Source organism: Pleurodeles waltl, chromosome 4_2 (assembly GCF_031143425.1).
Source record: "Pleurodeles waltl isolate 20211129_DDA chromosome 4_2, aPleWal1.hap1.20221129, whole genome shotgun sequence".
Classification (NCBI taxonomy): Eukaryota; Metazoa; Chordata; class Amphibia; order Caudata; family Salamandridae; genus Pleurodeles; species Pleurodeles waltl.
In genome coordinates this window covers 93781505-93799174 of record NC_090443.1, presented here as the reverse complement: position 1 = coordinate 93799174, position 17670 = coordinate 93781505, and the positions used below count along the sequence as shown (strand labels likewise).

The following is a 17670-nucleotide window of genomic DNA, read 5'->3' as shown; positions in this document are numbered from 1 at the left end:
CTCATATATATATATATATATACACATATACACACACACATAAACATATATACATGATATATACCAATCCTCAAAACCAAGAGGAGCACACTCGAGAATTACTTGGTTAGACCAAACAGGCAACGGGGAGGCGGGTGGGACCGTGAGGAATCCACAGGTAGCTAATGTATCCACCAGAAAAGTCGTTACCGAAGGTAAGTAACTCGTTCTTCTGATGGATACAACTACCTGTGGATTCCTCACCTAATGAATCGAGTCCCAAAGCAGTACCGCACTCGGTGGTGGGTGCCTGAATGGTCAAACCAAGAAATCCTGCAGCACTAACCGTGCAAAATGGCCATCCCTTCTGACCTCAGAGTCCAAGCAGTAATGCTTCGCAAAAGTATGAAGGGATGACCAAGTTGCGGCCTTGCAGATGTCGACCACAGGAACACCCCTAGCCAAGGCTGAGGAGGCCGACTTAGCTCTGGTGGAATGAGCTCTTATACCATCAGGGGGATCCTTCTTTGCCAAAGAGTAACACATTTTAATGCAAAGAACAACCCACCTGGAGAGTGTTCTCTTGTGGACTGCCTTTCCTCTCCTCTTTCCCACGTATCCGATGAAAAGCTGATCCTCCAGCCTGAAATCCTTTGTCCTGTCTATATAAAAGCTTAACACCCTCTTTGGGTCCAAGCGGTGTAGTCTCTCTTCTTCCTTTGACGGATGAGGCGGAGGATAAAACGTGGATAGAGTAATTGTCTGGGCCAAATGAAAGGGTGAAACAACCTTCGGAAGGAAAGCAGCCTTGGTCCTCAACACCACCTTATCCCCATAAAAAGATGTATAAGGGGGTTTTACCGATAGAGCCTGCAACTCACTCACTCTCCTTGCAGAGGTAATAGCAACCAGGAAAACCATTTTAAGAACTAATAATCTTATGGGGCAAGAATGCATAGGCTCAAAAGGGGACCCCATAAGGAAAGTTAAAACCAAGGTCAAGTCCCATTTAGGCATAACGAAAGGATTTGGAGGAAATTTATTCATAAGGCCCTTCAAGAATCTAAGTACTATAGGAGATTTAAATAACGAAGGCTGGTCTGGAAGACAAATAAAGGCTGACAAGGCAAACAAGTAACCCTTAACAGTAGCCACTGCACAACCCCTCTGTGCTAAAGACAAAGCAAAAGATAAAGCATCCGACAAATGAGCACGTAAGGGATCAATCTGCCCCTCTCCACACCATACCACAAATTTAGACCACCTATTAGCGTAGATAGATTTAGTGGAGTGTCGCCTGGCCGCTAAGATAACATCCACTACATCAGGCGGAAGAGAAAAGGAACTCAGGTTGCCCCGTTCAATCTCCAGGCATGAAGGTGCAGGCTCTGGAGGTTGGGGTGTAAAACCTGCCCCTGCGACTGCGAGAGGAGATCTGCCCTGAGAGGGAGACGGAGCGGAGGGCACACAGAGTTGAAGAAGGTCGGAATACCACACCCTCCTTGGCCAATCCGGAGCAATTAAGATCACTTGGGCCCGGTCTTGGCGTATTTTCCTCAACACTCGAGGAATCAAGGGTATGGGGGGAAACGTGTAAAGAAACTGGTCGCACCAAGTTCTTTGAAACGTATCCCCCAACGCTCCTTGCACCGGATACTGGAGGCTGCAGAATAACGGGCAGTGCGAGTTCTCCCGGGTGGCAAACAGATCTATCTGAGGAAACCCCCACATCTGGAAGATTAGAAGGACTTGATCTGGATGGAGACGCCACTCGTGGTCGGCCGTGAATTGGCGACTGAGACTGTCCGCACGTACATTCAAGACTCCGGCCAGATGATTTGCTACCAAGCAAATCTGATGGTCCTTTTCCCAGGACCATAGCCGAAGAGCTTCTCTGCAGAGAAGGTACGACCCCACCCCTCCCTGTTTGTTTATATACCACATCGCGGTAGTATTGTCCGTCAGGACCTGAATCGACTGACCGCGTAGGGATGGGAGGAAGGCCTTGAGAGCCAGACGTACAGCCCGTAACTCTAACAGATTGATATGAAACATCTGTTCCACTGGAGACCAAATCCCTTTGATCTCCAGGTCCCCCAGATGAGCTCCCCACCCTAGAGTGGAAGCATCCGTTATGACTGTGGTCACTGGTGGAGGCTGCATGAACGGCCTTCCCCGGGAGAGATTGTCGCCCGCAATCCACAACTTCAAATCAGAGGCAGCATCTCTGGAGATCTTCACAGAACCTTCAAGATCTCCTTTGTGTTGAGACCACTGCCTTCGGAGGCACCACTGAAGAGCCCTCATGTGCCAGCGAGCATGCGTGATCAACAGTATGCAGGAGGCAAACAGACCGAGCAGACGTAGGACCTTGAGGACTGGAATGACCGCTCCACTTTGAAACATTGGAACCAACGCCTGAATGTCTTGAATCCGCTGAGGCGGAGGAAAGGCTCGATTCAATGTTGTATCCAGTACTGCCCCTATGAACAGGAGGCGCTGAGAGGGCTCTAGGTGAGATTTGGGCGCGTTCACCGAAAAGCCCAGGTCGAACAACAACTGGGTTGTCGACTGCAGATGATGCAACACGAGCTCCGGGGACTTGGCTTTGATCAACCAATCGTCCAGGTAAGGGAATACTGCTATCCCCTTCCTTCTGAGCTCTGCCGCAACCACCGACATCACCTTTGTGAAGACTCGAGGTGCTGAAGTAAGACCAAACGGGAGGACCGCAAACTGATAGTGCTGCGACCCCACCACAAACCGGAGATACTTCCTGTGCGATTTGAGTATCGGGATATGAAAGTAAGCATCCTGCAAGTCGACAGACACCATCCAATCTCCCTTGTTCAATGCCAAAAGCACCTGAGCTAGGGTCAGCATCTTGAACTTTTCCTGTTTGAGGAACCAATTCAAAATCCTCAGGTCCAGGATTGGTCTCAACCGACCATCCTTCTTGGGAATCAGGAAGTACCTCGAGTAACAACCTTGACCCCTTTCCTGCTCTGGAACCAACTCCACTGCGCCCTTTGAAAGGAGGACTTGAACCTCCTGTTCTAACAACAGGAGGTGTTCTTCTGAACAATAAGATGGGCGGGGCAGGATGGGGGGCGGAAACTCCCGAAAGGGAAGGGTGTAGCCTTTTCTCACAATGCTGGTAACCCAGGAGTCTGAAGTGATGACCTCCCACTTGTGGAGAAAATACAGTAACCTCCCCCCTACAGGAGAAGAGTGAGTGGGAATTGGTGGAAGCCTAAGGCTGCTTCCCCTGCTGCACCCCTCCAGAGGAAGAGGAAGAGGCAGAGTGCTGCTGAGAGGCTCCCCTGGTACGGACCCTACCCTTCCCTCTAAAAGATCTATAGGAGAGAGCAGAGGTAGGCTGCTGGAATTTCCCCCGAAAGGAGGAGGAGGAGGAGCCACGACCAAATCCTCAAAACCTCCTAAAACATCTGGAGGAGGCAGAAGAAGTGGCTTGCAAGCCTAGCGACTTGGCCGTGGCACTGCTCTCCTTAAACCTCTATAAGGCCGAATCCGCTTTGGCACCAAAGAGCTTGTCCCCATCAAAAGGGAGGTCCAGCAGGGTCGACTGTACATCCGATGAAAACCCTGAGTTACGAAGCCAAGCCTGCCTCCTCGTAACTAAAGCAGTGCCCATTGCTCTAGCCACAGAGTCAGTTGTATCCAACCCAGATTGGATAACCTGAGTTGCAGCAGCTTGAGCGTCCAATACCAGATTCAATAGCCCTTGAGGGATCTCCGTATGCGTAGATGTAATTTTATCCATCAGAGCATAAATGTACCTCCCTAAAATACATGTAGAATTGGTGGACTTTAATGCCATGCAACATGACGAGAACACCTTTTTGGATGCCATGTCCATCTTCTTGGAGTCTCTATCCGATGGCACAGATGGAAAAGACCCAGGCGCAGACCTTGCCGAGCAGGAAGCCTGGACCACCAAGCTTTCAGGTGTAGGATGTCTGGTAAGAAAGCCAGAGTCAGCCGGTGCAGCCCGATACCTCCTAGCCACCGACCTATTGACAGCCGAAGAAGACACCGGCTTCTTCCAGACCTCCAAAACAGGTTCCAGCAGCGCCTCGTTGAACGGCAAAAGTGGTTCTGCTGATGTAGAGGCCGGGTGCAACACCTCTGTCAACAGATTCTGCTTCGCTTCAGTCACCGGCAAATGATGATCCAAAAAGTTAGCTGCCTTCCTGATAACAGCATGAAAAGTGGCTGCCTCTTCTGTATACTCCCCAAGAGATGACAAGTCCCACTCAGGGGTAGCATCTAGGCCACTAGCCGTGTCCAGCCCATGGAGACCCTCACGAGAGTCCTCAATCTCTCCTTCCTCCAGGTTCTGCTGGTACTCCTGTTCTTCCAGGAGACGGAGAGCAAGCCTCCTCGAGTGCAGCCTCTCCTCAATCCTCGGCATGGCGTCAGCAGATGTCGAAGAACGACGCCGATCTCCGGATCCATCCGACGTCGGGTCTACAGGTACCTACGGCGCCGAACCAGGAGTCGGATGGAGAGAAGACTGCTTCGGAGTCGTAGAAGGCCTAGACGGCATCACTGGCTGAAACACCGAGGCCGCTGGAGCCAAAACTCTCGGAGCCGAAGTCTCTGGAGCCACCTGAGCCGACACCGGCGCCGAGCCCACGTTCCCCAGGGGGAGAAAGGGCATAAAGGGTGCTGGTCGAAGCGGAGCCGGAGCACCCATGTTAAAAGCCAAAGGGCCCGAAGGCCCAGCCGGTGCACCACCTGGAGCCATCTGCTGAAAGATGGAGAACATCGCATTTAAAAATGCGGTATTATCGGCTCCAGGGGCCGGAAAAGCCGGGTACTGGGGTGCCTGGATCGAAGGCGACACCGACGCCGGCCTCGACGTCTGTAACGTCAGAGAAAACAGTTGAGGCTGTGGAGCCTCAAACACTGAAGGCGGTTGGCCCGAAGACCCGGGCGAAGTCAGTGAGGCTGGAGAAGGCAACGGCGTCGACGGATGGGGAGTGACTGTGGGACTGACCTCCCAAGTCTTCCGACGCCGAGTCGATGGCGACCTCGACAGAGACCTCTCTTTACTCGACCTTCGCCGTGATTCTCGGCGACGACGGGAGTCCCGATGACGCCAATGAGACTTCGGTGACGAGGATTTTCGATGGTGTCTCTTCTTCTTTTTCGACTTTGCCATAAAAAGCTTGGCCTCGCGCTTTTTCAGGGCCTTCAGATTCATATGCTGACATGAATCACACCTGCCAACATCATGATCGGAACTTAGACACCACAAACAGTCAGAATGTGGGTCCGTTACCGACATTTTGCCCCCACACTCACGACAGGGCTTAAAACCTGACTTCCTCTGCGACATTGTAATCTCAGAGAAAAAACACAGCCAAAAAACACACTAACTGTCGAACAGCAACAGTAGCTCCCTCGAAGATAACAGTTTCGAATGCCACGGAAAAAAGGGAACTGACGTCGGCGAGGACCTCTTATTGCCTGTATGACGTCAGACGGCGTCACGTGGGCAAATGTGACGTCCTCGTCGACGTGCAGAAGCTAGGAAGAAGAATTCCGTGGAGTGCTGGCGCAATGGGAGTATTCATTAGGTGAGGAATCCACAGGTAGTTGTATCCATCATAAATTGTGGTTTAATTGGTCTGGCCCATCGGACTATCTCGACCAATACTAGAAGAGGTCTCTGAGATAATATTTGTTAGCTCCCGCTCGTGATCCTGTGGAGGAATATCACTGAGCCGCATTCGCACTACAAGTGCAACTTCTTCCCCTATGAGAGTACTTAATATGATGGAAGATACTGTGGCAAAATTCCCCTTTATTTGCATCCCCAAATCCAGGGCCGGGGCAGCCCCGTATTTATCTTGAATTTGTTTTAACACCTCTGGAAGATTGCCAAGTGTTGGTGCACCGTGTGCGGCAGTATAGAGCGTGGCAAATACCGTGCCCTATATATTACAGTTAGCAACTGTGGGAAACATCCCAAATGGCAAGCACATAGTGAAAATTCTATGTTTATCCTGAGGTCTTGTATGTGGAAAAACTGCTTCCAGTGCATTTATTTTTTGAGCTAACCAAAACGTAATTTCCTCCTGCTTGGTGGGTACCTTACCCATGATCGAATGTACAGTCGCAGGGTTTATGCCTGGCGTGACAGCATGTTGTTGCACTGGGGGCGGAACGTGCTGGGTTAGTATTTAATGTTTGCATAACAAACTGTACTAATAATCTGTATATTGTTGTGAGCTCTATATGTGGGTTGCGAACCTCTGCTACCACTAAAGTTGATGCTTTAGGGTGTGGTATACATGAGGTCATTAATGGCCAGGTCAGGCAATCATTGCTCAGAGGACCTAAACTAACATGCAATATTGTATGTGGTAGGGAGCAATCAAGCCAGTTGTTATGGTCTTGATAAGATAAAGGTATTTCTAAATATGCATAAGCTCTGTTTTGTGCAGGTATGTTTGCAGGTGTATAGCGGTGAAATGTATTTGTGTTCCCATCTACTGCTGGAAAGGTGACCCAAGAATAAAAATTAAAAAAAGCTGTTCTATAGGCTGGATAAGCCTCAACAAAAAATGTAACTGGACTCCCCTGGGCTGTTAGGCCATTTGCCAATAAATGTGCAGTAAGGGGTGGTCGCATATTTACTGCAATTGCTACTCGTTGTGGGTTTGCCATTTTAATGGCATATGTATGTTCAAAGAAAGGACACCTTGTGGGGATTGGTCCCTTTAAGGTTCAAACTTAAACAAACTACAGCTCAAGATAGGTACTACCTATGTGGCTGAGGAGGAAATCCTCAATACCACGGACGTCTATATAGTATTGATGTGTCTTTAGCCTTAAATGAGACAGAGATACTTAGGAGGATCTGAATATTAGTGCCTGACCAAACGTTGGCGACACCATGTCATGTAGGTTCTCATTATGCTAATGAGGCTACTGGATTTGGGAGACAGGATCACATGGATTGTGGCTACTAAGTAGAATTCCACACCACATGACGCCTGTCAGCCTAATTCGGGTTTTCCAGCTAACTAGAGGTGCCTCATCCCTGCCTGAGATGATTGTGGCATCCGGGTGTATATCAAGAAGACTCCTCAGGAAAATCGTGGTCGATCAGATGCAATCCCTTTCTCTCAGTTACCAAAAAGTCTCATGCAGGCCAAGACAAGAGAGGCAGAATATAGTTCAATAAAGATTTTATTGAAGTAACTGCATCTTAGACAAAAAGGCATGTATTGCAATAACTGGGATCATAAATCACAATAAAAGCAAGCAGGAGACTAACAGAGTAAAACACAAGAATAGTCCTACCATGCTGTCACTAAGAATGATATACATATATATTTCTCCTACCTACACTATGTCTGAGCACAGCATAAGCCTAATCTGCCCTTCGGGTTTTCCCCCTGGGGGTACAGCAACCCTCATACCTGGAGGAAGAAGCCTATAGTCTAGAGAGACACCGTCCTCATGTGGATCAGAGGTCCGGCCTTCTAGGCAAGTAGCTGCAGCGAAGCAATCAGTATACAGTTGTGGTCATCTGACTGGAATCTCCTTCTAACGTGTCTGGGACAAAGGGGTGTTTTTATAATAAAACAGTTGACATTCTAAGAAATGGTCCCGATGTATGAGTGGGAGTTTTCTGTGAATGTTGGAAACACAGCATACCACTTTTGTCGACAACCCTTTCTGACTGTAGCCTTGGAGTGAAATAAATGTCCTACTAAGAACGTAATGCTTTCCTAGGCGAAAGTACAATGAGATAAAGAAAATATAACAGCACCGCAAATGTTGCTATTGCTAGAAAAATAATACATTGTGAATAAAATGTAACCTGGTTAAAGTGCACAACGGAAGGCCTGGTTAGCATAAAACAATGTGTCTAAAACATGGCTAAAATAGCTATGGTCCTTTTTTACAACGTCCCACTATTCTTTCCTATACAATCATCTGGTGCGAGTGCTGCCTTGATGATGCATTTAAATGAATATGCGAAAGGTTCGCCTATTAATACGGTATTGTTCTGAGGCAACTGCTGAACCAACCTTCAGCTCCCACTTTATAGGATCAATTTATTTCCATTATTATTTTTAATATATATTGCTCAGCAGTTTTAATATCCAGCTTTATGATAACAAATTCACACTCAATTGTCACTTTCTCTATTTTTAGGTCTCGCTGTCTCTATAAAGACATATTGTTTCCTAACAGTGGAGTTCGAGGCCACAAACTGCTTAGCTTTGGTTGGCATCATTCACAGCCCATTTGCTCTCCGCTGCCTCCCTCCTTTATGTCTCCTTCCTCTGTTTCTCTAACCCTCCCTCCTTCCATTGGTCGTGCTGCTTTCTCCACTAAGCCCCCCTTCCATTGTCTATGCCGCTTGCTCATAATCACCCTTCCTCCGTTGGCTGTGTTACATGCTCTCACTTGCCTTGATGAGCTTTCCCTCCTTCTGTTGTCCATGTTGCTTGCCCCTACTCTTCCGTTGTCTGTGTTGCTTGCCTCCACCCACCTTCCCCCTTTTCACTACCCGTGCTGCTTGCAACCACCCACCCTCCCTCATTTATCTGTGCTGCTTTTACCACTTGCTTTCCCCACCTTCTGCTGCCCAAGTTGCTGCCCTCACCTACTTTCCCTCCCTCGTTGTCTATGTTACCCCGCTGCCCACCATAACAAAATTAAGTGCTGAACTGAACACCACTGGCCATGTCAGAGTAGTTTTTATCCTCACATCCTCTGAAGTGCATGTTGGCCCCCGGTGTTGCCTTTTCCCCAGCCACATTGCACCCCGCCTCCATGTAGCCTCCCACCCTGTACTAATAAATAAAAATAAAAAAGGAGTTGCAGTTTAAATGCCCAGCATCATAACAACTCATCTCAACTCTATTGTTGCATTCTCAATGTTTATATTTCAGTGTCTCTTGAAAGATATACTGCTTCTTAACTATGGGCTTAGAGGACACCATTGCTTACCTCTGGCTGGCTTCAAGGTCAGCCTCATTTGCTTTCTTCTTATGGGTCAGCTACTGTAGGCTTCCTTCCTCTTCTTATGTATGTCCCTGCCGTAAAGCCTAGATGCATTATTTGTGTCTTTCACTGTTCTTTGTTTTAGGTGCTACTTTTTACTTGTGTTTAGGAACTTCACAAGAGTGTGTTTGTCACCCCTCTCCCTGTTTACATCTCCTCCCTCTTGGTTTCTCCCACCCTCCCCTCTTCTGTCTGTGTGGCTTGCCCTGATAAACCCGCCCACTTCCGTTATCTATGTCGCTTTTAACAATCAGCCCGTCCTTCTTTCGCTATCCACGTTGCTTGCCACAACCAACTCTCCCTCCTTCAGTTGCCCTCGTTGCTTGCCGCCGTCGATCCTTTTGTTGTCCGTACTGCTTGCCTCCACCCACCCGCTTTACTTCCACTGATTGTGGTGCTTGCTCCCACCGACCCTCTCTCATTTTATAGTCTATGCTGCCACCACCCGCTCCCCTTCCTTCCACTGCCCACGTTGCAGCCCCTACCCACTCTCCCTCTTTCCACTGTCTGTATTGCCCTCCACGCCGCGTAACAAAACGAAGAAGTGCTACGACGCAAACACTGCCAGCTGTGTAACAGGGCGGGCCAGCGGTCCCACCCCCCTCAGTTGCCAGTGTTGTGCTCCATTTGTGTTCCCCTCCAAACTAACCTTCCCTCCTTTTCGCTTCCCACCATGCAATAAAGTGCTGCCATGCCATAGAGCATTTTCCCCCACACCTTCCATTGCCAATGTTGCCTCAATCTCTCCACCAAAAAAAAACAGCTCTATAACACGGCCAGCACCTTCCACAAGAGAGACCAGTTGGACTGCTAATGCTTGTTTTTTTTTTTGTCCCGTCACAGCCCACAGCTTCTAAAAAAAAAAAAAAAAGTCCAGACACTGGCCTTTCAAGCTGGCCCATGCAGTAGTAACAGAGAGCTCAATAGGTCAGCCCAGGTCCTGGAAGATGGCCTGCTTGATCACCTATCTCCAACCGAATAATGGGAGACAATGGCCACTGCCGCAATCAACGTGCAGATGGATTACCACAAATGCCTTGCAAGCCCTGTCTAATAAATATCCGTACAACCCTAAAGTTGTCATGGCAATAGTAAAACGAAAGAGAAAGTGCTAGTAAAGTTCAAGACTTTTTAATAGTTACATTTTAGTCTACACTTACATTAACTGAATTACAACATTATTGTTGAAACGCCAAATTGTCACACTCTTAGTACACAACAAAAGCAAAACCCAATGTCCATGAAAAAGCTTCAAACCGTTTGTATACTCTCAATGGTTAAGCCTTTGAACACTGAGTTGGGAAGCTGAGACCAGACTTTACACGTTCTGGAGAAAAAATGCCATACTGAACACTTCACGAGCATAAAGTAATCTCTCATGTTTGTTGTGCACAGACTTAAGTTTCTCTCTACTTAGTGAAGATTCTATTCATCATCCTCTAAATGCTCCCTGGTTGAGAGGAGTGGTTTTCACATTCCTCAAACCAGCTAACCATCAACTTTACTTTTGCCTGACCACTCTGGGAGGAAAGACGGAAAATGTCTCGGCAGTTGTATTACTGTTGCTTTTTACAGAACAATCCAAACACATTATTTGAGCTTTCACACTATTCCCAGAAAATGCAGGCCATGTTTGGGTTTTTCCACCCACATACTATTAGCAAAAATAGACATAAAAAAAGCAACAACAAAAAAAAAAAAAATCACTCTACCAACAAAATCGAAACTATTATAGTATTTTAAGATTGCGATTACAGTGTTAACTCACTCAACAATGCAAATCAAACACAGATGAAGGGTAAAGAGGGAGACAAGAAAACAGTGAAAGTGGGGCACAGATAAAAGCTTAACTGGCAAACACAGCCTTGGGCCTTACCGATTAAAGAGATGATTGACTACCTTGATTTTCGAATTAGCCTTAAAATCATCCGGCAAGAGCATCACTGGGACCGGAACTTGGTTCAGCTCATTAATCTGAAAATACCAAAAGTTAATATTTAATATACACGTATTAATCTTGGAAGGAGGGGGGAGGAAGGGTCGGTCGGTAGGGTGAGTGGGTGTTGGGGGGAGAAATCACAGTGATGTTCCTTACTCTGTCCTTCTATCATCTGCACTAGAAGCCTTGCACACTGTTAAAAGTTGGAGGTTGCCACTCTCTGTTGAGATTCCTCTTCTTCAACTGGGCTAAATATCAACAAAGCATGTGCTCTCTCACATGCGCCCACCACCTTATCAGGGGAAATCCTGGGTCCCTCTTCATGTGGCTTTACCCCTTTCAATGGTTAGTATTTTCTCTAGGGTTGTCATCATTTTCGGTCATAGGAGATTTGTTTTCAGGTTCTGAGCCTTCATTTGACAAGCTAATGAGTTCAGACAATGGCAGTCTTGGATTGCTTACACTTGGGCAAAGCTACCCAGTGACCAGAGTATGTGCTCTGACCCCTAAAACATGTTGAAATTGACTTAAAACCGAGAAGCACATTTAACTTTCCTATGAAGCCACAGTATGTGATGCAGAAATACACCTATGGCATGGACAGTTAAATGTCACTTGACTGCAGCACCTATTGTGCCATCCTTTACAGTGGCAGTAGAATATTGTTTCAAGCCTATCCCATGTAGACTGGCAGCAGCGTCTTGAGGAGACCTGTAAAACCCCCACTTTTGAAAGGTAGGAAAACCCTAAGTGCACCTTGCTGTCCACAGATAGAGGGCATAACAATTAAGAGTGGAACATGTCTAGCAATGGAAATGTCGTGTTCCCCCAGTGACAAGGCCCAAAATGGCATGGTCATTGTTCAGGCTGTAACTACTACACAAGAAAAGTCAAAGAATATATAATATACTTAAAAATATAATTTTTGACCAGTACCAGCCTCTGGCTCTATTCAAAGTCTTATTTTTAATAAAAATCCAATCCAATAATGAAGCCAGATTTTTATTAAATATATGTGAAATGTAACTTTTAGAAAGGTACATTTATATTGCCTGAACCTGCTGGAGGTTAATTTGCATTAGCTCTCCGTCAACTGTCCAGCCTGTCCTTGGCATGTGCTGGGCTGAGAAATGCTCCCAGAGCAGCGAAAATGGCATAGGATTGGGGAGGTGTTTTCTTCCCTTGGCAGGAAAACCTGTTGGAGTGGGTCCAGGTAGAACAAGTTACCATACCTTCAATAATGCTCTTTCTGATGGCTGTTCTTTCTAACCGTGGATTCCTCATTTTGCTAATACCCACAAGTGCAACAAAGGATCTGGAGAATTTTCTTCAGCAGTCCCTAGCGTGCTGGTAGGTGGAGTTGTGTGACTTCGAGTTTGATGCTTCCCGCACCAGATTGAATGTTGGGCCCCTCTGCATAGCTGCCGTGTCTGTGCACTGAAGACAGTTTCTTTCCGATACCTGTCCAGGTCATCTGACACAGCTTTAGTAATCAAATTGCGCACATGTGCAGATCTCCAAAATGGAATCTTATTAGGATGGACTAGGAGAGTCCACTCCACTGAAGAGGAAGATGGGAGGGTCGGCGAGGAATCTGCGGTTAGAGTCTCCACCAAAAAAGCGTTACTGAAGGTAACCTGCTTTTCTTTTTTTTCTTTATCATCATTTTATTGGTTTTCCCAACAACAGTACATATAAACGATGAAGGAGGTCCACCATCAAATAACACCATATCTGACAGATATGGGTACATCATATTACCAATTTGACAAGGGATAATCAGCAATCTCATAGTAACTTTACATACGGTCATCTCTCCCCGATAGTTGATACACCTGCAAATTATCATTTCCTTCACATACCATGCCCTCTCACCCTCTTGGTTTCTCCCTTCCCCTTGGGGTCCCAATATCGTCGCCCTGTATATCCCTCCATTGGGACCATATCTTATCAAACGTCTTGGGACACCCTCCTACCTTATATACAGTGGCCTCGACCTGCATAAATCAGTACATGCTTTTCACCCACTTAGTCAACCTTGGTGTTGCTTTCGCTTCCCATAGTTGTACGATTTCCCTTTTGGCCACCTCCAGGTCAGTGTTACAAAACAATAAGTTCTATCACGGAATTCCAGTTCTGGCTAAAAATGGTTATGGGAATACCCTACATTTCTGTATTCAACGGGTCCCAGAACATGATTAAAAACAATTCAATAGGATGCTAAAGTGGAAATCCAATGATTCCTGCATCTTTTGTATGCCTACACGAGATAGATCTCGACAGCTTTCATATTTTTTGGTGTAGAGTTTACATCTCCCCATAATCCGAGCAGCGTCAAAGGCGTTTGAGTGTAATCATTTCCACTACCACGTGTTCCACCAGTTCCCAGAATGCTTGTAATCAGGAGCAGCTCCACAGCATGTGAACCAAGGTCCCAGGCTTGTCACATCCCCCGAGGCACTGATCATCACTGGTTCTACCCACTTAGAACAGCTTTGTTCTACTGTAATAGGCCCTGTGTAAGATCTTGAGTTGTACCTGGCGAAACCCTGCCGTTATCACAATCTTCCTTAGGTAGCGACAGACCTCCACCCAGTCTGTGTCCGCCAGCACTGCCAGGTACACCTCCCACCTGTTTTCAGTTTGCCTAGGGGGCGTTGACAGTTCATCACAAGAGTTTGCTAGATTGTGAAATCGTGTGTTTGTGTAAATGTGCCACCAAGATCAAAAACTCCTGTGGAGTCTCCTCTTCTACATTCACTGGATCTGTAAGTTATACAAGAATGTTGTCCGCATAAGGGGATATTACGTCCCTCCATGTAGGGATCTACTAGATACCTCTTATCGATGCATCCTTTCTCACCCACTCTGCCAGCAGTTAAAAACTCATCGCAAAGACGATCAGGGAAGGCAGGCAACCCTGTCAAGTTCCCTGGGTTAGAGGAAACTCTGCTGAGCAAGTGCAATTTACCTTCACATGGGCCCTTGAATTTGTGTAGAGCATCTTCACTCAAGCCAGAAACTCTGGGCTGCACCCCATTTTACCCAGAATAGCCCTAAAGTACAGCCACTCCAACGAGTCAAATGCCTTTTCAGCATCAAGCATAAGGAGAATAGCAGGCTCCTAGATCGCCTGGTTTCTCTATAGGTAAACAAACAGTCGCCTCAGGTTGTGTTGTGAGGCACTCTGGCACATGAGCCTGAACCGATCTGGGTGTATCAGTTTGTTGATGACTACGCTCGGGTGATTCACCAATATCATGGCCAATACCTTAGCCTCCATACTGAGCAGGGAGAACAGCCTATAAGATGTTCAGTTGCCTTTTGGTTTCCCACTCTTGTGGATCACTATAATCGTTGCTGTCCTGAGATTATCCAGGAGACACCATACCTACCTAGAATCTTTAAACATCGCTAACATAGGTTATGTTGATTTTCCTTTTCAGGCATATGAAGAATTTGGGTCATCCTACTCATTTGCGTAACTGCCTCTTCCAGCTGCCTTTCCTCTATTTTGTGATCCAACTGTGCCCTGTCCTCCCCATCTAGGCATTGGGTAGGGATGTCCCTGGTAAAAAACGTTTTTTTCTCTGGGTCAATTTGCAGCCTGGAGTTGTAAAGGTAAACAAGGCGTGTTACAAACTTCTCCACTATCTCCTCAGCTGTGCGCAGCAAAATGCTTTGCACCCACCTTTGTAACTTTTCCCTACTTGCCAGTAACACCAGCATGTTCCTCATGCTATTACCAAATTTGTAAATTTGGTGTTGCTGGGTCCGATGTTACTTATGTGCCTCATCTTTGACCAATTGCCAATATCTTTCTCTAGTCAGTTCTATTTGTCCAACCAGTAAGGGATTAGAGGCTGTTATGTATTCCGCCTCCAGTCTCCCCAATTACATTTCTGAATCTTCCATTTCTTGGTTTTTGGACCTTTTCTTACCATGGACATGGGAGATCAATTGTCCCCTTATGATGACTTTGTGGGTTTCTCATAATACTATGTCAGAGGACACAGAGCCCAAGATCCCATTAAAGTATTGATCTGTGGCCTCTGCGATATGCCGTCGGGTGTCCTAGCTAGTAAGTTCTCATGGGTCTAGATTCCATCCCCTCACCCCCCTTGTACTTGTGATAGTAATGCTCATCATAATCAGTGAGTGATCTGAGTTTACCCCTGGGCAGGCATCGCATGTGCAGACTCGCCTCCGTCCCAGGGACCAGTATGTAATCCAGCCTAGACGTGGCCTGCATTGAGTGGGTCGCAAATGAGTATTACCCATCTGCCTTGTGCCCATCCCTGCAGAGAAGTAACTTGCTTTTCTGATAGATACTTCTAACCACAGATTCCTTGCCTTGTGACAGATACAAAATAGTACTTCACCAAGTGGTGGGTCTGTGAAATGGCTCAGACATGGAAATTGTACAGGTCACAACAGGCAAAGTGTCCATCCCGTCAGATCTGTTTATCCACATAGCAACCTGGCGGAAGTTAAACAGTGACACATATCACTCCAGCTCAGTGGTACAAGCCTCTGCCCTGGTAGCATGGCCACTTAAGTCTTCTGGGGTAAATCCATAGCAAATTTTGATACACAGGACAAACTATCTCCAAATGGTTCGATTCTGCACAGCTTTTCCCTTCTTTTGCCCAAGAGGACCCCACAGCAAGTTGATCATCCACCTGATTGTCCCTGGCATGATCAATGTAAAGGTTTTGAGCTCTGTTTTGGTCTAGGCAATGATGTCTCTCTCTCCTTCTCTTCAGAGGGATGAGGTGAGGGGGGGAGCTGGCAGGGTAGCAGACTGTCCTATGTGGAAAGAAATGCCAACTTTCAAGAAAAATACTGCTTTAGTCCAGAGCACTAGCTTGCCCAGGAAGAAGGTGGGACAAGTCACCTAGAGAGACATTGCTTGTAGTTCACTCACAACAAGCATATGTTACCGCTATGAGAAACTGTGTCCTTAAGGTGAGCAACTGGAGAGGGCAGCTAAGCATTGTCTCAAATGGAGAGCACATGAGGTAAGTGAGACCCAGATTCTGGTCCAACTGAGGGATCACAAATTGCGTTGGCAGTAACATAGGGGGCAACCGTTTTAGGAAACACATCACAACAGGTGACGCAAATGAAGAAGGCTGATTGGACAAACATTAAAAAAAATAATTGAAAGAGCCGATAAACATCTTTCAACTGTCGCCACAGCAAGGTCTTGCTGGGCTATGGATAAGAGTAATATGTCAGACAACTGTGGCTGTAGTGGTAGGACATTTTCAGGAATATCACTAGACAACAAACTTCTTCTGGAGCCTCATATAGAGTGTTTTAGTTTATGGTCACCTGGCTCTCATGATGACATTCACAATTCAGAAAAGAGACCAAAAGTAGTCAAATATTCCCGCTTAATTTCCGAGCACAGAGATGTAGGTCATGCAGACTTGGGTGAAAGACCCTGTCCAGCTGCTGCAACAGAAATTCCTCCAAAAAGGGTAGGAGGATTGAATAATAGATGCAATTGGCCAGGAGTTCTGGGTATCACACTTGCTTGACTTGGGCCTAGTCGTTTTTGATCTTCTCCAGAACTTTGGGCAGAAGAGGCAGAGGTGGGAAAGCGTACAAGAGTCCCACGCTCCAATCCAGGCAAAAGGCATCTCTGCGTAAGAGCTGTCTTAAGAACTAAAAATTGCAATAGCCTGGACACTTTCCATTCTCTGCAGTGAACAAAGACTGAGCCAGAGTTCTTCCCATTGCAGGAAGAGTCCTTTAGTCACTTCTAAGTGCAGCCCCCATTCATGATGCGCTAGGGCATGTCAGCCGAATTCATCCGCCCTTGCATTTACAGATCCTGCCAGGTACAACTACACACCACCTTCTTTGTTGCAATCCCATATGGAGGTGATGTTGTCCGAGAACCTGCACCCACCCCCCCTTGAGGAACAGGAAAAAGGCTCTCAGTGCCAAGGGAATCGCCCTAAATTCCAACAGGTTTATGTAGAGGTGGGTTTCAGCCGGCAAACAGAATCCTCTAATCTCCACCTCTTCCAGATGACCTCCCCAACAACAATGCATTTGTCACAACCATTAGCTCTTAGTCTGCCACATGTCTAAATGTAGTCCACCAGCCAGCATTACAGATATTTTGAAGGCTACTTAGAGACGAGGATGGAATCCAAAAGGTTTCTTGGTGATGAGCCCAGTGACAGTTTAGATCCCACTGCAGCACAAGCATGTGCCAACTGCCGTGGTCCACTAGCGGATGCAGGAGGTCACGAAACCAAAAAGCATCAGAGCCACTTGAGACAAAGTTTCAAATATCAGAATCATAGCCTGAATAAACAAATTACTTTGGAAACACCTTATTTGGTAGAGACTATTTTGCAGCAGATTACGAACTTTAGAATATTCCCCAGGTGTCAGAATGCCACCGTAACCTTTTTAAGCGGTATCTATGCACACCAGTAGGAGGTGTCGTTCAGCTCTGCCTCGGCTGAACCGAATGTGACATGTTCTGCGCCTATAAAGACATCACCCCAGAACACGGACATCAGTTTCTTTTCATGACCTTTCCACGTGGGAAGAGCGGAGTTTGCTGATGTACCAGTGTGCAGACGCTAAGGAACTCAGAAGGATTACCCTATAAGGAGAAATCCATTCGCAAAGCGGGGAGGTTTGAGGGTAGGTACAGTATCTCTGGTTAAATA

The 17670-nt window shown here is 46.7% G+C and overlaps 1 protein-coding gene across 2 annotated transcripts in view; it reads right to left on the bottom strand.

Annotated features, from left to right (window-relative positions):
• PIP4K2C (phosphatidylinositol-5-phosphate 4-kinase type 2 gamma) overlaps positions 1–17670 on the bottom strand; it is a 369084-nt gene that overhangs the window by 321043 nt on the left and 30371 nt on the right. For both annotated transcript variants that reach the window (XM_069230812.1, XM_069230813.1), the window contains exon 2: positions 10910–11007. In XM_069230812.1, the coding sequence (XP_069086913.1) occupies positions 10910–11007 (98 nt within the window). The remainder of the gene's footprint in view (positions 1–10909; positions 11008–17670) is intronic.